The sequence below is a fragment of the Tiliqua scincoides genome, chromosome 2 (assembly GCF_035046505.1).
Source record: "Tiliqua scincoides isolate rTilSci1 chromosome 2, rTilSci1.hap2, whole genome shotgun sequence".
Taxonomy (NCBI): domain Eukaryota; kingdom Metazoa; phylum Chordata; class Lepidosauria; order Squamata; family Scincidae; genus Tiliqua; species Tiliqua scincoides.
Window position 1 is genome coordinate 140,617,054 of NC_089822.1, and position 18,628 is coordinate 140,635,681.

General features: G+C 45.6%; 1 protein-coding gene across 3 annotated transcripts; it reads left to right on the plus strand.

The window, feature by feature from the left end:
• The first annotated feature begins 1,858 nt into the window (after window positions 1-1,858).
• MCRS1 (microspherule protein 1) lies at window positions 1,859-18,173 on the plus strand. Of its 3 annotated transcripts, none has more exons than XM_066617375.1 (14): window positions 1,859-1,936; window positions 5,492-5,621; window positions 6,435-6,573; window positions 7,981-8,139; window positions 9,096-9,205; window positions 11,087-11,195; window positions 11,443-11,581; window positions 11,675-11,750; window positions 12,373-12,401; window positions 13,867-13,959; window positions 15,169-15,251; window positions 15,987-16,074; window positions 16,851-16,978; window positions 17,709-18,173. In XM_066617375.1, exons 2-14 carry the CDS (start codon window positions 5,512-5,514, stop codon window positions 17,793-17,795), a joined length of 1,350 nt encoding a protein of 449 aa, XP_066473472.1. In that variant the 5' UTR covers window positions 1,859-1,936; window positions 5,492-5,511; the 3' UTR covers window positions 17,796-18,173. The 3 variants fall into 3 exon arrangements, with proteins under 3 accessions (XP_066473472.1, XP_066473471.1, XP_066473470.1); XM_066617374.1 differs by having other exon boundaries at window positions 1,862-1,941; window positions 5,489-5,621; XM_066617373.1 differs by having other exon boundaries at window positions 1,865-1,936; window positions 5,489-5,621.
• The last annotated feature ends 455 nt before the right edge of the window (window positions 18,174-18,628 follow it).

Genomic DNA, 18,628 nt, shown 5'->3' on the forward strand with positions numbered 1-18,628 from the left:
AGCTGCATCTCTCTGCTATGAATTGAATTGCACACTCCCAGTTATGTGTTATGGGTTGTATGTTGTACGTAGAGCTTCTGGCTTAACACACCAGACACCTTAAAGGTGAACTTGATTCATGGTTCTCCTGCAATGGTTCCCAACCTTTTTTCACTTGCATATCCCTTGGCAGCCTATTTCCATAAATCGTACCCTTCATATTAGCAAAATGTTTGTAATTAATAATGCAAGCCCTCATCTCCTCCATATGAAAGCCCAGACTTCATGTATTCATCACATATTTTCTCTTTTCATCTGTTTGAAGAACAGAAGACTCTGCCTTGCACTGTTTTGCACCAGAAGTGTGCTGAGAAATCTGGATGATTGATCACTTTCCATATTATGTTTCAGCTTTTTTACTGTGCTTGTTTTCAATCACTGGTTCTTACATAAATTGATGACCAAAAACTAGCTATTGGTGGGGCTTTCACAGTCAGCTAGCTACCTCCCTTCCTGCCTTGCTGGTCCTTGCAAGGCATTCCTGTCTTGCAAGGCATTCTGGAGCATGACCTGCCTTTTTCTACCATTATTCTGGTCCCTGGGAGTACATGAATACCAGGTTGGGAACCACTGTTTTACTGGTATGTAGTTTACAGTGCACTTACTCTGATAGTGCTTACAAAAAGGTGATGAAGACCAGAATTTAAAAAGAATAAAAATGTATCTTATGATATTTTACTGTAGGTTGGCAACCTTCAGTCTCGAAAGACTATGGTATCGCGCTCTGAAAGGTGGTTCTGGAACAGCGTCTAGTGTGGCTGAAAAGGCCGATTCGGGAGTGACAATCCCTTCCACACTGGGAGCAAGTGCAGTCTGTCCCTGGCCTGTCTCCCTGGCTATAGGCCTTCCTTCTTTGCCTCTTAGCCTCAGACTGTTGGCCAAGTGTCTCTTCAAACTGGGAAAGGTCATGTTGCACAGCCTGCCTCCAAGCGGGTCGCTCAGAGGCCAGGGTTTCCCACTTGTTGAGGTCCACTCCTAAGGCCTTCAGATCCCTCTTGCAGATGTCCTTGTATCGCAGCTGTGGTCTACCCGTAGGGCGCTTTCCTTGCACGAGTTCTCCATAGAGGAGATCCTTTGGGATCCGGCCATCATCCATTCTCACGACATGACCGAGCCAACGCAGGCGTCTCTGTTTCAGTAGTGCATACATGCTAGGGATTCCAGCACGTTCCAGGACTGTGTTGTTTGGAACTTTGTCCTGCCAGGTGATGCCGAGAATACGTCACATGTGGAAAGCATTCAGTTTCCTCTCCTGTTGTGAGTGAAGAGTCCATGACTCGCTGCAGTACAGAAGTGTACTCAGGACGCAAGCTCTGTAGACCTGGATCTTGGTATGTTCCGTCAGCTTCTTGTTGGATATTTTACTATGTTTTTAATAAATTAGAGACTACAGTTCTTAGGTAACAATTAGTGGTGGGTTATTTTTCAGGATCTGGCCTCGGGTAAAATCAGACAAAACTATAGTCGGGCACCCCCCTAAGTTTAACCCCCGACTTATCTGAGGCATAGAAAATTCCATGATTGTTGGCTCAAAACCTGCCCTTGGCTTATCTGTGGGATCGACTTATAGGCGAGTATCTGCAGTATATGAAGGCCCAACCCCGCTGAACCAGTGCAGCTCCAGAACACACACTCTGGTGGCACAGGGTGCGGAGGCTGCTGGTGACAATGGCCACCCTGCGCCCCCTGGCGCTGGGGCCGAAGCTCTTCAGAACATTCAAGAGACTGGAACTTTGCCCTTAACCAAGATGGCGGCAGAGGCGTCCGAGAAGCTCTTCCAGGCACACCGGAAGTGATTCTCTTTTCCCCTACGCCTGTCCCCGGAAGCGATTCTGCTTGCTGTTGTTCTTCGAGGCGGACTCGGCAAGACGGCCTGGCGTCGCCGTGCTCGGGAATGGTGAGGTATTGACGCCGAGGCGCTCCGGTGGCCTCCGAGAGGGGGCGGGGACGAGACAGGGGTGTGCCTTTTCGTCGGTACCGAGGCGAAGCGGGTGGAAGGCGCATGCGCGGCAGGCGGCTGAGCGGGAGGGGTCGGACGACGCACGCGCACGGCTGTTGCTTGGTCCTTGCCGCCGCGCCGAGGCGCTGACATGAGAGGAGGCGAGGCGCGCGGGCGGCGTTCTCACGTTACGGTGCTTGACACGCGTTTCTTCCTCTCTCCCTCCAGAGAGCGCAGGGCGACCAGGCACCAAGTGGCTCTGCCTCCAGCCACTGCGTAGCTGAGGGGATGCTGGCGGGGCGGCTCCGAGCCCCGTGCTGCGCCTGTCCGCTCCGAAGGAAGTCCCGTCGCAGCCCCAGGAGAGGGGCAGCCTCTGTCCTCCGTCGTGCCTGGTCACCCTGTGCTCTGGGGAGGTGCAGGGGGGGGCTCATCTCACTTTTCCTCCAAGGAGCGCAGGGTGGGTGGCAGACACGTCCTCCTCCTCCAAAGGAACCTTCCCTCCCAGGTGGAGGACCCAGTGCCTCTGCCTGCACCCCTTGTACAGAAGAGGGGACGCCGGCAGGTGCATGGAAGGGTCTGAAAAGCTGCCCCTCTTCTATACCAGGGTTAGAGATCTGGGCACTCCGTCCCCCTGTGTATCGGCTCACCCTGTCCTTGTTCCTCCCTCTAACCTTCTCCTCCTCCTCACCTCTTGCTTCTTCGCTTAGTCTCACCAGGCCACAGTAGGGACGGTGACCAGGTACAAAGGGGGCCAGACAGAGTGCCTCTGTCTTTAACTCTTGTACAGAAGAGGGGACGTTGGCAGGTGCAGCTCAACATGAAAGGGCTCATAAAGCTGCATCTGCCAACGTTCCCTCTTCAATAAATGCTTAAAAGTATGGGCACTCTGCCCCCCTTTGTACCTGGAGCCTGGTGGCCTTTCCTCCCATTCATTTTAGCTTCCTGACAATTCCATAAGATAGGTTACAGGAGACCCTGGTGACGGAGCCAAGATCCAATGAGGATTTGAATCTGGGTCTCCCCCCTTTTAGTCTGACTCTCTTATATCTGCATCACACCACCAGGTTGTATTTCTAAGGGCGCAATCCTAACCCCTTATGTCAGTGCTTTCCAGCACTGGCATAGCGGTGCCAATGGGACGTGTGCTGCATCCTGCAGTTGGGTGTCACTCACGGAGGCCTCCTCAAAGTAAGGGAATGTTTGTTCCCTTACCTCACAGCTGCATTGCTGGAAAGCACTGACATAAGCACTAACAAAAGTTAGAATTGCGCCCTAAGACTCCCATCCTAGACACACTTATTAGGGAGTGAGTCCCATTGGATGCAGTGGGATTTAGGTAAAGGTAAATATGCATAGGATTATGTTGGATATTTTTATCTTGGCATAGGAGAGGCTACCAGTGACTTGCAATGTGTGTCTGAGTAGGGATGTGAATTCCAGCCTTCTTTTGGGGCCGGGTCTGGTGCAAGTGCTAACCACATGAGCTGAAAAGTCACTGGTTCAAGTTTTGATTTATTCAGTGTCATCATACCACGGTTCTTCCATCTGCACTATGAGAATAATAATACTAACCTGCCTTGCAGGTTTCTTGTAAAGTTTTCTGTGATGATATGCATGGTCTGTATTGGACAGAGATACTGGATATGGCAACTTAACAATTGTATATGGGTAGTGAAAACTTTTCAAGGAAACTCATATCATTGTTTTCCAAATAAAGGCAATTCGGATGAGTGTTCAGAAAATCCTCACTTAAAGTTGTTTCATTCAACATGGTTTTGTTTTAAGATTGGTCAACAGTTCTCAGTCTTCTGATCTTTGTGAGCTCTGTGGCTGCACATTGTAGGGCTATCAGAAACCACATCTGGGTTGACCCTGGGCCACAACCCACTTTGCTGGCCTTGGTTGTGTTCCCAAATGTCTTGTGGGTAGATTTTGCAAGGCATTCTGGGGTGCAGCAGTGCTTTGTGGCACTACAGAAAAGTGCTCAGTCACTTGAGAGCCCCCCTCATGGTAAAATTGGTTTCATTGGGAAGTCGTTTAATTACTTAAAGTTGCAGTTTTCAAGAGCCTATTGACAACTTTAAGTGAGCATTTGCTATATGTGTTTTAAGGATTAGACATAAGAACATAAGAACAGCCCCACTGGATCAGGCCATAGGCCCATCTAGTCCAGCTTCCTGTATCTCACAGCGGCCCACCAAATGCCCCAGGCAAATGCTCACAGCAGATAACAAGAGACCTCATTCTGGTGCCCTCCCTTGCATCTGGCATTCTGACATAACCCATTTCTAAAATCAGGAGGTTGCGCATACGCATCATGGCTTGTACCCTGTAATGGATTTTTTCTCCAGAAACTTGTCCAATCCCCTTTTAAAGGCGTCTAGGCTAGATGCCAGCACCACATCCTGTGGCAAGGAGTTCCACAGACCGACCACACGCTGAGTAAAGAAATATTTTCTTTTGTCTGTCCTAACCCGCCCAACACTCAATTTCAGTGGATGTCCCCTGGTTCTGGTATTATGTGAGAGTGTAAAGAGCATCTCCCTATCCACTCTGTCCATCCCCTGCATAATTTTGTATGTCTCAATCATGTCCCCCCTCAGGCGTCTCTTTTCTAGGCTGAAGAGGCCCAAACGCTGTAGCCTTTCCTCTTAAGGAAGGTGCCCCAGCCCCATAATCATCTTAGTCGCTCTCTTTTGCACCTTTTCCATTTCCACTATGTCTTTTTTGAGATGCGGCGACCAGAACTGGACACAATACTCCAGGTGTGGCCTTACCATCGATTTATACAACAGCATTATAATACTAGCTGTTTTGTTCTCAAAACCCTTCCTAATGATCCCAAGCATAGAATTGGCCTTCTTCACTGCCGCCGCACATTGGGTCGACACTTTCATCGACCTGTCCACCACCACCCCCAGATCTCTCTCCCGATCTGTCACAGAAAGCTCAGAACCCATCAGCCTATATCTAAATTTTGATTTTTTGCCCCAATGTGCATGACTTTACACTTACTGACATTGAAGCGCATCTGCCATTTTGCTGCCCATTCTGCCAGTCTGGAGAGATCCTTCTGGAGCTCCTCACAATCACTTCTGGTCTTCACCACTCGGAAAAGTTTGGTGTCGTCTGCAAACTTAGCCACTTCACTGCTCAACCCTGTCTCCAGGTCATTTATGAAGAGGTTGAAAAGCACCGGTCCCAGGACAGATCCTTGGGGCACATCGCTTTTCACCTCTCTCCACTGTGAAAATTGCCCATTGACACCCACTCTCTGTTTCCTGGCCTCCAACCAGTTCTCAATCCATGAGAGGACCTGTCAATCCATCAGAGGACATATTCTTGCAGGATTCATAGAGAATGCAGCCTTAGACTTGGATCATCTCTGAATCTCTGGGTCAGTCCATTGGAAACTTTGGCTGTCCATATTGGTCTTATAGGAAACTTGTCCAGCACAGGAGCAGAAATCAAAGATATTGTAGCTGATTCTGTGTTTTTTTTTTTCCACAGCAGACGTGCTGGATTCCAGACTGATGGCGTCAGGCACAGCAAGTCGCTCTGAAGACGAAGAGTCTCTAGCAGGACAGAAAAGGAGTTTGTCCCAAGTGTCAGGTGCCATTCCAAAACGGCGCAGTTCATCCAGGTACCATGCTGGGTGTGATTGGGTTTTGGCATTTGCATTCGTGAAGTCTATTGGTTGGCACTAGGTCCAGCCAACTTAAGCAGCACTCAACACATTTTGCTAAGTTCAGTAGCCAACCAAGATCTGTGGTGATCGCTTTCCAAGACTTGAGGAAGGAATGAGGTTTTGTTGCTGTCATTGTGCTGCATCTCAGAGATGCTCTCTGCAGCACAGCATGTGGTCAGAGATGCATTTGTATCCTCCAAGTTTTGCTTGTCCTAAATACACTAGCCAGGTTCAAAGAAATTTTTTTTGCTGGTCAGCATGTTTGTTTGACCCCTGAATTGAAAATTAAGGACAGAGTTTGTACTTAGTTGATTACGAAGTATTGGCCTTTTTCAATAGAACTGGGACATTGTTTGGTGCAATATGGCCGGGGGGGGGGGGGGAGAGGAAGATGAACTCAGTGCAAAAAAGTACCCTAGAAATGTATACCTAATAAACAAACAGAACCCCAAAGTATGTGACTACATAAATATTGCAAGTGTGGTGACAGTTTGTTAAAAAACAGATATTCCCCTCTCAGTGGCCTGGGATCTGATCAGTTTTTCTGATGACCCAGGCGTTTATCACTGGAACTGCTGACCAAGTTTTTTAGGCAAAACATTGATTCTGAATCCTTTTTTAGACTTAGCCTTCAGGAAGTTCCTGGGTCTCCATCTTCCTGTAGATGCCCCATGTTAATGTTTGTAGGAGCACTGATGAGGCCACTAGAGAAGTGAACCTGTTGCAACAGGATAGAGCATGCGAAATAACTTTTGTTCATCTTTCCAGGTTCATCAAGCGGAAGAAGTTTGATGATGAACTGGTAGAGAGCAGCCTTGCCAAATCTTCCAGCCGGGCCAAAGGCCCTAGTGGAGTAGAGCCTGGGCGCTGCTCTGGCAGTGAGCCCTCATCTAGTGAGAAGAAGAAGGTGAGTTTGGTGTGACAGGAAGGACTGATAGCACTACTATGATGGCAAATTCATCATCAGGTTGATTAGAATTTCCTTCTTTTATAAACGAAGAATTTGGCAGCCAAAACAAATAGTATGGAAAAGTCGGTAGACATTTGGATAACTTCTAAATTGAGATCTTAAAATTCTGCAAAAATATGTTCTCAGGTTTTTATAGGGGGAAGGAAGTGGGGTTGCAAAAGGGCTAGCTGGAAATGGTGGTAGGGAAGGGAGAGTGCTCCATAGGGGAAAAGGGACCTGTGGTGTGATGGTACGTTTTGACATGCAGAAGCTCGTCACAGCACTTCCTATATCCACTCCCTACTAATATAACAACATCAACTTTAATTTTCTTCCTTAGAGTGTTTTCTTGTCCTACTTTGAAACTTATACTTCCGTTAAAGATCTAGCTCATTTTATACTTGGAGTGGGTTGCAATAGTTTAAAACAGTGGTCACCAAACCCCGGCCCGGGGGCCAGATGCTGCCCGCAACAATCCTCTATCCAGCCCGCAGCCAGCTTCTTGTCCCCTGAAAGCCTCTGGCCCACTCAACTGTACATGACCAGAACTGTGCTCGGGTTGTGTCTGGAGGGTGTTCTGAGGGCCAGAGAGATTGAATGAATGGGCTCACTCATTCATTTATTCACTCATCCAAGTTCCATCTCTAATTTATTTATTTAAATTTTATATTTAAATTTTTTTTCTGGCCCTCAACACCACACCAGATACTTGATGTGGCCCTCTGGCCCAAAAGTTTGGAGACCTCTGGTTTAAGACAAATGTATAAAAATTGAAAAATGCTTTAGAGTCTCATTTGTATAACGTGTGTTACCAAGGTGTGTGTACAATCTACTGCACACAAAGCCAATTTGTGTCACATTTGCCCTTGTTCTCCTTCCCTCCCCCTTGCCCTGAGCATGTAGGATTGGGGCATGAGGGTAAGTAGAATGGAAGATGCAGGGGAGTGGCAGCAAGATGCAAGTATCTTGTGTGCCCCCTGAGGCATCTGGTGGGCCATTGTGAGATATAGGACGCTAGACTAGCATGGGCTCTTCTTATGTTCTTGCATGGGCATGACTCCAGGCACTTGAGGCAGTTGCTCTGCCCTCCTTGTGCAATTAATCTGGATGCAGTGGGACTTTTCCCTTCACATTTTCTACCCTAGGCCACTATCTGGCTTGTATAATGTGAAGCCAGAACTTAGTACTTCAGTAGGAAGCTAGGGGCAGCCTTCTTTTGTTGCTGTAGATGAACCTACCGACTTTGCAGAGTTAATTTGTCAGCAGTCACTTTGCAATGCAGCCCTGCAATATATTCTGGCTTATGTTGCTGCTGTGCCTGCTGTGAACTGCAAGGTCTGTACACCAACATCTCTACCTCCACAGGTATCTAAATCCATCTCTGCACCTGTCACTCCGAGCCCAGCTCCAAACCCCAGCCTCGCCAAGCGGATGAAGAAGAGCAAGCAGCCCTTGCAGGTGACCAAGGATTTGGGTCGATGGAAACCCACTGATGACCTGTTGCTGATCAACGCTGTGCTTCAGGTAGCAGACTGGGGATAGCCTGGGTATATGTGCCAGTCTTTTCAAAATTTAAGATCCATGTGTGGCTGGAGTCCCAATTGATTTGCTACATATGCTATTCTTCCTTCAGAAGAAGCCTCCCAGGGTGGCTTGAATAGGGCTCCCAAGTAATCTCCCACCTGCAGATTTTAAATAATATGTGGTTCCTTCAGAACATTTTCAGGATCACAAGTACTTTCCTGGACTTGTACAACTACAGCTGTAATACGAGTCCTGGATGCATGATTCTCTCATGTTCTAATTCTGTCTGTTCCTTCACAGCATACTTTGTAATTACCTTTTTGCTCCTACTTCATCTTCCTTGTATGTTTGAACATACAATGGCTTGAAGCTCTTGAATATGCTGCTCTGGGCCTTTTAAAATAGTAGGCAGACCCTGGACCAGAGCATAGCTGTTGCTTGTTGCCACAGCTCCAAATTGGTCATCTCTGCATGTAACGCAGTGTAATTCTTGGGTTGACAAATCTAGGGACATCCATTACAAGCTGGGAAGGGAATGGAATATCCTTAATCCACAAAATTTGGTGCCAAACTGCACATTACATTATTTATGTTGTTAAGAGTTGTGCTTCAGACTGACAGCTCCTCTTTTTTGTAACAGCAAGCAGCCATGGGGGCTCCTATTACAGAAGGGGATTGCAGCATTGTTGAGCAATGGGGAGAGAGGCCTAACTGGAAATTTTTCCCACCCTGGGGTGGGGTTAGGGTTTTTCAATCAGAAAACAGTGCAGGGGGAAAGGGTACTGCCATCCTACCTCTCTGTGTATCATTAGGCCACTCTGAATCGCCCCTCTACCCCATGGCTGTTTTAAATAGAGAGGCTGTTAAAGTCTTAAGCATGTCATACTGAAGGTGGCATTGAGCCATGTCTTTGAGCCTCAGACCGTAGTTACGATGCGCTCTTACTTCCTTTCCAGACCAATGACTTGACCTCTGTGCACCTCGGGGTGAAGTTCAGTTGCCGTTTTAACCTGCGGGAAATCCAGGAGAGGTGGTATGCTCTGCTCTACGACCCTGTGATCTCCAAGTAAGTCCTGTGTTTTACATAAACAACTGTGGTTCTCAGAGTTGGAGGTATGGAGTACTTGCTGGCTTGATCTGGTCCCTAAGCTCTCATAACTAAGGTTCCTCTTATAGGAAAAGCCTATTTCTATTTTTTTTTTAATTATTTATTTATTTATTACAGATACGGGGCAGGGAAATAGGATAGGGTTACAAAGGTTACACAACAGGATATTGACCATTGGGTCACAAAATGCATTTTAAAATAAAATTTATACGACAGGTTGAAACTAAACATAAACTTATCCACATAAGTCATCCCCACATATATCATTAAAATACTGAACTTGATCTACTCAGTCAATAATATTTATCCAATACTATCCAATCATAAAACTGCTTCCAGTATCTTCCTATTTTATCTAAATCTTTATCTTTCATTCTTTCTGTTAATACATCCATTTCTGCTATTTCATAAATCTTATCCATTAACTTCTCTCTGTTTGGAATCTCTGTAGATTTCCACAGTTGTGCATACAATATTCTTGCCGCTGTATTAATCTGTACAATAAGATATTTCTGATACTATATTTAGGAGGAATATTTCCGGTTTGAACGGTATTACTTAATTAAGTATCTCTTGTAACATTTTTTGTATCATTTTCCAATATTTCTTAGCTTTTTCATAAGTCCACCACATGATAAAAGGGACCCTCAATCTGCTTACATTTCCAACACTTGTTTGATAAACCTGAATACATTTTTGCTATTTTTTCTGGAGTCAAATGCCATCTATAAAACATTTTATATAAGTTCTCTTTAAAAGATACTGCTTTCGTTATCTTAATTTTTGAATTCCAAATTTGATTCCAATCATCAATTGGAATATTATATCCAAATTTTTTGCCCAAATCACCATTGAGTCTTTCATTATCTCATCTTCCATTTTTATCTCAAGAAGAAAATTGTACAGTTTCTTAATATATTTTCCATCGTCAATCATAAATATTTTATCAAAGCTTATATCTTGGAAAAGCTTATTTCTAAAGACAGGAAAGTGGCAAAGTGCTTCCTTGTCAATCTGGCAGCTATAGACTATCATCAGGTCAGGACTGGAATCAGATCAGCTTGTGCTGATCTGGAAAAGAGGTATGCAAAGTATTTAGTTCCCCAAATATTTTTTATTATAATTTTTTCCTTCCATTAAAAAGAATGAAATAAAGCTTCAGGGAGATTTACAGTCAAATAAGAACATTAAAATAATAGAGGAGACTGTAAAGCAATAATTATGAAGTTAAAATAGCACAAAAATAAAATGGCATCAGGAACAAGATACAAACAGAATCTACTGGTTTTTGGAAAAGCCTGGGAAATAAAAAAAGGTTTTTGCCTGATATGGAGAAAATTTCAGTGGGCACATGAAGCAAGCCTTTCTGGGGAAAGTATTCCAAAGTTGGGACTTTGTAGCAGAAAGGACCTTCATCGCTTGCCACCTACCTCACTCCAGAAGGCAGGATTTACTTGGAGACGGGCCTCCAATGAAAATCTTAAAATGCAGACAGCTGCAACATGGCCCTTATGGTTAAAAAGTTCCAAGGTAAGCAACAGCACTTTCAACTGAGCTTGGAAATAATCCATCAGCCATTGAATTTCAATGGAAACGTCATGCCATCTTTGACTAAAGGCAATAGGGAGGAGGTTTTGATAATACTGAGATTGGAAAATGCCTGTGTAGTGGGTTTGTCTTGGCAATGGTGAGGATACAGTGGCAGCTAAAACCCTCCTTTTCTCTTTTTAAAGTGGGTCTGTAAGATTCTTGCTGGGAGCTACTTGACAGGGGGAGGGGGCAGCTTTCTCATTGGTTCTTTCTGACTGATAGGTTTTATTCCCCTTCTCTCTTTATCAGACTGTCCTGTCAGGCCATGCGGCAGCTGCATCCTGAAGCCATAGCTTCGATACAGAGCAAAGTATTGTTCAGCAAAGCTGAGGAGCAACTGCTAAGCAAAGTGGGATCGGTAAGGCCCAATAATTAGGTACTTGAACCTTAGCTCTTCTTACCATGGAATGAAGCCAGGCAGCATTTGGGGCTGTTTTGCTAGAGACCTTGATGGGGGGGGGATGGTCACAATTTTCTCTTTAGCTTGTGTTTGGCTTGTTTATAAATTTAGATAAACATTTGTTTCCTCTTCTTTATTCATATCAATCTTTTGGTCATGGTGTTTTTTTTCTGCTTGCTACAACCTCTCCTTGTTCTTTCCCCAGACCAGTCAACCCACTCTTGACACTTTCCAGGACCTGCTGCACAAACACCCAGAGGTTTTCTATCCCTCACGTACTGCCAAGGTCCTACAAACTCACTGGCAGCTCATGAAGCAGTACTACCTCCTGGATGATCAGACAGGTAAGGCAAGTGTCCCTGTTCCCTAGTAGTGTCTGAAGCAAGGGCTTGTGCCAGGATTCTAAATCACTGTTTGTCTTCTCTAATCACATTCAGTGCAGCCATTGCCCAAAGGGGACCAAGTGTTGAACTTCTCTGATGCTGAAGATATGATAGATGACACCAAACTAAAGTAAGTGAAAAGGAAGTGAGTAGGACTAGCCACCGCCACCACTACCCTTGCTAGTCATAGGCCAGTATGTCACCAGTATTACTGGCCTATTTGCCTTGTTCGGTGGCTGGAGAACTTTGCTAGTTGATCAGCAACTTAAGAGTTCCAACAACAGTGTTAGGCAAGTAGTTACTGTTTGCATTGTGTGAATGAGGAAACTGGAGCTTGGAGCAAGGGAGTTTACATCTTTTCTCTACCCCAGGGTTCTTCACAGTTTTCATTTTGGACTATAGAAGTCGAGTTATCTACTGCTTTCTGTGATGAGTTTTACTGCTCATTATTCTGCATCTAGCAGTCTTTGGGGGATGGGTGGTGGTTTCTGTGTGTGTGTGTTCCATTTGAAAACTGTTGATAACCTTACATTTTGCAGTGGAGTATCGCTGTGGCTGTCATATGTACACAACAGAGCCCTAATTCATCCACTGGTCTCTAGCGAAGCTGATAGTGGATTTGTTGATCTTGCTTGTCAGGGTGGAACAGAGGATGCAGACAGAGAATTGGTGCAGGTACTAGAGTGCTCAGTTAGCCAATCCAGGAGCTATTTAACCTCCTTTCTCTCATATCCCCCACCCCTTTCCTTTAGGGATGTACGGGATGAAGTATTGGAGCATGGTGAGTTGGATTCTGCTTGTTATAGTATAGAGTGTGTGGATATTAAAAAAAAAATGTAACAGAATCACTTGTAGGGGTTAAGAGTCCTTGTTGGGCAACTGTGGCAGGAAGACATCATGCAAACTTCATATTCAGCGAGCCCTCATCAATCAATCAATAATACCTTTATTGGCATATAAAGCGAGCCCTCATTATTCATGGGGATTCCATTCCCTAAACCCCTGCAGATGTGGAAAACTGCTGCTATTGAAACCCATGGTTTTGGGTTTCCCCCAACCCAACTGGAGCTGGGCTCCGGCAAGGCCCATATGGTTTTCTGAGGCCAGCAGAGGTAGCATGTGGCTGCCTGCAGCCAGTGCAGGCTTCAGAATGCTTGAAAAGTGCCAAAAAAAAAGTCTAGCTCTGATTTTACTATAAAACTGAAGGTGATATTTTTATTGCTTTATAAGGCGTTATGAGGTTTTGAGATAAAACCGGAAGTAGCCGTTTTTGGCTTTTTCATGCATTCTGAGGCTTCTAGCGGCCACAGGTGGTTGGGTGCAGCCATTGTGGGCCTCTGAAATGCTCCAGACATGACGAGCTGTATTCCAGTTGGGCTGGGGGGGGCTGTTTGGCATCCACAGATAACCCAAATCCGCTGTTGCCAAACCCACAGATAACATGGGCCCCCTGGAAAGCAGCCCATGTATTGTAGAAGACTAAGGGTGCAATCCTAACCCTTTATGTCAGTGCTTTCCAACACTGACATAAGGGCAATTTAGCTCTGAGGTCAGGGAACAAACATTCCCTTACTTTGAGGAGGCCTCTCTGAGAGACACCCAACGCAGGATGCAGCACATGTCCCATCGGCACCGCTATGCCAATACTGAAAAGTACTGACATAAGGAGTTAGGACTCTGGGCATTGATTTGAGAAGGGCTTGCTAAATAAAAGAACTGAGTGTTAAACTGTCTCCATTTTCGCAGTTTGCCCTAGCTCAGCATTTCTCAACCAGTGGTATGTGTCCCAGTTGTGCACGAGGTAGTGTACAGTGGTAAGCATAACACCCCCAGACACCCGCCGCATGACAGCAAGACCTTGACACAACAAACAGCTTGGTGGGCAGAGCTCCAGCATGCAGTTTTTGTACACTTAGAAAAGCTCTCCTGCCTGCCCTGAGCCTCTCACTAGTATTTGTCCTATTGTGTCTGGCCTCCAAACCCAGAAGTAACTGGCAATGACATCGCCAGTTACTTGCTGTGGTACTTCTGATAGGTGGGACCATTCAGAGTGGTACGTTAGGAGACAGAGGTTGAGGAACGCTGGCCTAGCTGGTTCTGGAAGAAAACAAGCCCTGTATGGGTTATCCCAGTCTCAAGAGAACAGTGCTCTCTCAGCCTGTTATTAGGCCTATTCTTATTGATTTAAAATATATTTATTCTGTCTTTCACTCTGTTCATTGTACTTTCTGCCGTTCTCCTTACAGAGCTGACAGTGGCAGACCGGAGACAGAAGCGTGAAATTCGGCAGCTGGAGCAAGAGCTGCACAAATGGCAGGTGCTGGTGGATAGCATCACAGGTGAGAGAGCTGCACTGAAGCTTCCTCTGCTGGGAGCAACCAATGCGACTTGTAGAGGTAGGAGGCAAACTGTAGGTCCTGAAACCTGGACTTTGTTGTTAACTGCCACGGATAAGAAGATTTTGCTATACATGGTTGGCAACCTTCAGTCTTGGAAGACTATGGTATCGCGCTCTGAATTGTGGTTCTGAAACAGCATCTAGTGTGGCTGAAAAGGCCAATTCGGGTCTGTTGCATGGTGCAGAGTTGTCAATCTGCTTGTTGGTTTTCACCCTAAACCCCATGCACCCCATGAGGTTAATGGACTGTGCCGATGCAGCACCTTACTGGCTGGGGACTGCCCAGCTTAAGGCGGGCAGTAGCTGCCCAATGAGATGCAATGACCTCTCCCACCGTTGGAAGCAGCCCCTGGTGTCACGCTTTATGCCAATCAAGCGAAGACTTATAACCGGTAAACTGCTGCTTCCTGTGTTGTGCCGATGCCGTGCGGCGAAGTTGGAGTGTCCTCTGCAGTGTGCGAAGCCTGAGTAAAGTAGGTATGGAGGATAAGCTGTTACCCATTTAGCAAATCCCCCCTCTCCATGTCGCTGGAATGGCCCCGTGGAAAGACAGAAGCCAATACGGTTGGTTCCAGCGGCCTCGCAGGAGTTGCCAGAACGTGACTGTATACAGCCGCGAACTGCCTCAGGGACTCCGGCTCCAGATTTTGCCTCGAGGTTGACTCCTGAAGCCTTTTCCATAACTGGATATAGCCACAAGGCAGTGGAGGTTTGAGGTCAGAGTTTCTTTCTCTTAGATGAGCTGCCTTCCCAGGCTGACAAGTCCCATCTCCCAGTGGCTGTTTAGTCGCCTCTTATGACAAGTACAGCCAAACTGAGGGAGTATTCTTATCCCCCAGCTATACATGCCACCTATACATAGGAATAGGAATAGGTGCTATACATACCACCTAGCTATCCTAATTGTATTTTTTTTTTTTTTGGCATTTGAATTGTAAGCCACTTTGGGAGCCAATTTTGACTGAAAAGCAGGTTAGAAATTGTAGGCATTGCTAAAAGGTTGGTGCTTGAGAGAGATGGTGGTTAGAAACATGGCATATGCACCTTCTCCCCCCCCTACACCAGCATCCTTTGCCCCTGCAAGTCTGCTGTTGTCCATCCCCTCCTTCCAAAGGCTCTGCCTGTCTAATCCCTCCTTTCCTCCTCTCAGGAATGAGCTCCCCTGACTTTGATAATCAGACGTTGGCTGTGCTGCGTGGGAGGATGGTGCGTTACCTCATGCGTTCCCGGGAGGTCAGTCCAGTCACTTGTTCACCTCCTTAGCTTCAGAAAAAGTGAAATGTTTCATCGGAGAGAGGACTTGGGAGTTGTTTTCTCAGCAACAGTGATTCAGTGTCTAATGCGGATTTAACACTTTTTAAAAAAGTATTTTTGAAGAGTCAAAATTACCTTCTGCTGGCAGAGTAACAAAATGGCTGCTATTCTCATGAAATGTTCATGAACATTTTATACTTCCAGGAAGTTGGATCTCTGTACATTTTTTTATATACCCATTACAAATCTAAATCATTTTTTCTGCTACAAACTAATAGTTTTAAATTCAAGACATAATGACAACTTTACTGCTCTGCTGTAACTTTCTTGAACTAGGACAAAATTCTGTCTGCAGTAGAGTTAACCATTGGCAGTGTTGTTTTGCTGTTATGCTGCATGTGTCCAAGGTGGCAGTGATGGCATACTTCAGCATCTGGAAATCTCAGATTTTCATTATTTCAAGCAGGTTTTCTTACATAGCCACAAACATTTGCATGTCACTCACTCTTCCCCCCCCCCTTCTGCCATGGTGCTGCCCTTTACCAAAGAATAGCGAGCACGGTATCCACTTTAGCATACAGTATGCAGAATAAGAAACTTGATGCACTCTGTCGATTTAACTTATTTCAATTACTAAATTGTAGTTTCCTTGAGGCAGAATTTCTGGTTCCCATGATGCATCGCATGAACACTTTTGCTCATTTCCTCTTCTAGATCACTCTTGGTAGAGCCACCAAAGATAATCAGATTGATGTGGATCTAGCTTTGGAGGGGCCCGCCTGGAAAATATCCCGCAAACAAGGTACGGGCTGCTGCTGTTGGCAGGAGTGTAGAATGTTGTAGAACAGGCTGTGTGAAACTATTGTATGATTCAAAGGGAGAGTGCCCTCTGAATGACTAAGAGCGCAATCCTAACCCCTTTATGTCAGTGCTTTCCAGCACTGACAAGGGCAACATAGCTCCAAGGTAAGGGAACAAACATTCCCTCACTTTGAGGGGGCCTCCGTGAGTGACACCCAACTGCAGGATGCAGCACACATCTCGTTGGCACCACTATGCCAGTGCTGGAAAGTACTGACATTAGGGGTTAAGATTGCACCCTAAGCCAGATATCATATTTAGCTGACACAAGTGACTTGTGATGCCAAGTTGCCTTGGAGAAGAGAGGGTTGCTGTGGGGATCAGAAGACTTGATGATTTGAAGGTAGGGCAGGTACTGTGTCCTGCCTTAAAAGCAGGAGGGAGCAACTGGTGGTTACATGTGAAGAGTCCTCAAAGAGCACTTTTTCTGTCCCTATAAGCTCTGATAAACTACCTACCCTTCCTACTGCTAAAAATGAAAACCTGACAAGTCCAAATTCATTTATTTTTCATGCTCTTTGGACATTACTTCTAATAAAAAAGTGACAAAATAATGTGTCCAGCCTTGCATGTCAACAGTACCTCTGAAGTATGCAAATGGGTCTCTCCTGCAGCCTCCACTTATGAGGCATTCCACCCTCCCACAAGCAGTTGTGACTGCTCCCCCTTCCCTCCTCCCTGTAACTCTAGCTTCTCCTCATGTTTCCACTTTCACAGGTGTCATCAAACTAAAGAACAATGGTGACTTCTTCTTGGCCAATGAAGGACGGCGGCCCATTTATGTTGATGGGCGCCCTGTGCTCTGCGGCAGCAAGTGGAAGCTCAGCAACAACTCAGTAGTGGAGGTGAGCTCTGTAATGAGGGAAGGTCTGGCACAGTGATAATCTTTGTGGTTTGGCCACATAACACAGCCATATTAGTCTCTGTGGTTACTGTGTAGATGATCCACCCTGTGCTTAAATCTGGTAGATCAGGGATGTCAAACTTGTTTCATACATAGGGCTGAAGTTAGCATTCATTGCGCCTGCTGAGGGATGGAAGTAACACCATTAAGCTGAAAGTGACATTATTAAGCAGATGATGACCAGAAATAAGCACTTTGTTCTCATATAGAAACTCATTGGCTGCAAATGACAGAAAATGTGCAAATCTTGTTTATATTTTCAAGATACAGGTAAACCCAGTTATCATGCTGGGAGAATCCAGTTATAACAGGGGCTTGATAAATTGCTTCCAGGAGCCACATTTGGCCTGCAGGCCTTATGTTTGACTCCCCTGTGCTAGACCTTCTCTGGCACACTTTTAATATGGTGTAGAGTCAGATAATCATGCACATTATATATAAAAGAGATGGTGGAGAGTCATTCAGCTCTACTTAACCGGAGCCTGATGCTAACTGGGAGGTACAAATTGGGATAAGACTTGAGGGCAACGTAGTCTTTGTTCTGCTAACCTTGTGGTTATAGGTTAGGCCTTGAGAAGCAGTAGGAATGTAGTTAGGGTTGAATATACAAAAGTTTCTCTTCCCATCCCCCCCATCTCTGCCCTATTTGACATCTTCTCCTTTTCCCCTAGATTGCCAGTTTGCGTTTTGTCTTCCTCATCAACCAGGACTTGATTGCACTTATCAAGGCAGAGGCTGCTAAAATTGCTCAGCCCTGAGACTTGGATCATGCCAAAAGCATCACTGGACCTGGATGTGGTTTTTCCCACTCTGCTTTATCTGCCAAGAGGGACTATCATGCTCTCTGCTGCTGTTGCGGCTGCTGCGTATGGCCTGGTCTGCCCTTAAGACTAGGACTGTAAGTTCTCTGGGAAGGATGCAAGTCCTGCTTCACTTTGCAGCAGCCCTGAGAGAAATGGTCAGATGTTAATGGTGACTTCTAGACAACTGAAGCACCTTGTTGGGTGCCTTGGATTGTGTGGGAAGGGACTTTGCAGCTGGGGCTTGAATGTCTTTAGAACATGAGTGAAAGGATCTTTCAAGAACAGGAACGGGACAGCAAGTGGTCAAGTCAGCAAATAAAATAGTCTCACCTACCTGCATTGTGTCAGTGCCTCCTGCTTCTGTATGTCAGTGTCCCTCAACTCTTGCCAAAAGTAGCCTCAGTTTTGTGGTATTGATTAGAAGTCTTACAAAGAAGGGCCTATCCATTTATGTTCTCATTATATCGCTCTGCAAGTTTATTAACATTTTACCTTTCCTATTGGAAGCTCCAGAACAATTTTAGAATCCAGAAAAGACTGATGCGCTGTATAATACATTTATATATGTTTGGTTTAAGAATCGATCCATAGAATAAAGAGTCTCTCTTGGTTTTGCAGCAATAGACTATCATGACTCCCCTCTGGAAATTGCATTGTTCAAAAGTTATCATGATTTGCTGCCCAGTCCTAACCTGTGCTTGAATAGACAGGCCAACTGGTCTGTGTCGTATCCAGCGCAGGTTAGGAGGTGGCTGCTGTGCAACTTGGATTAAGGAGATATTTATCCC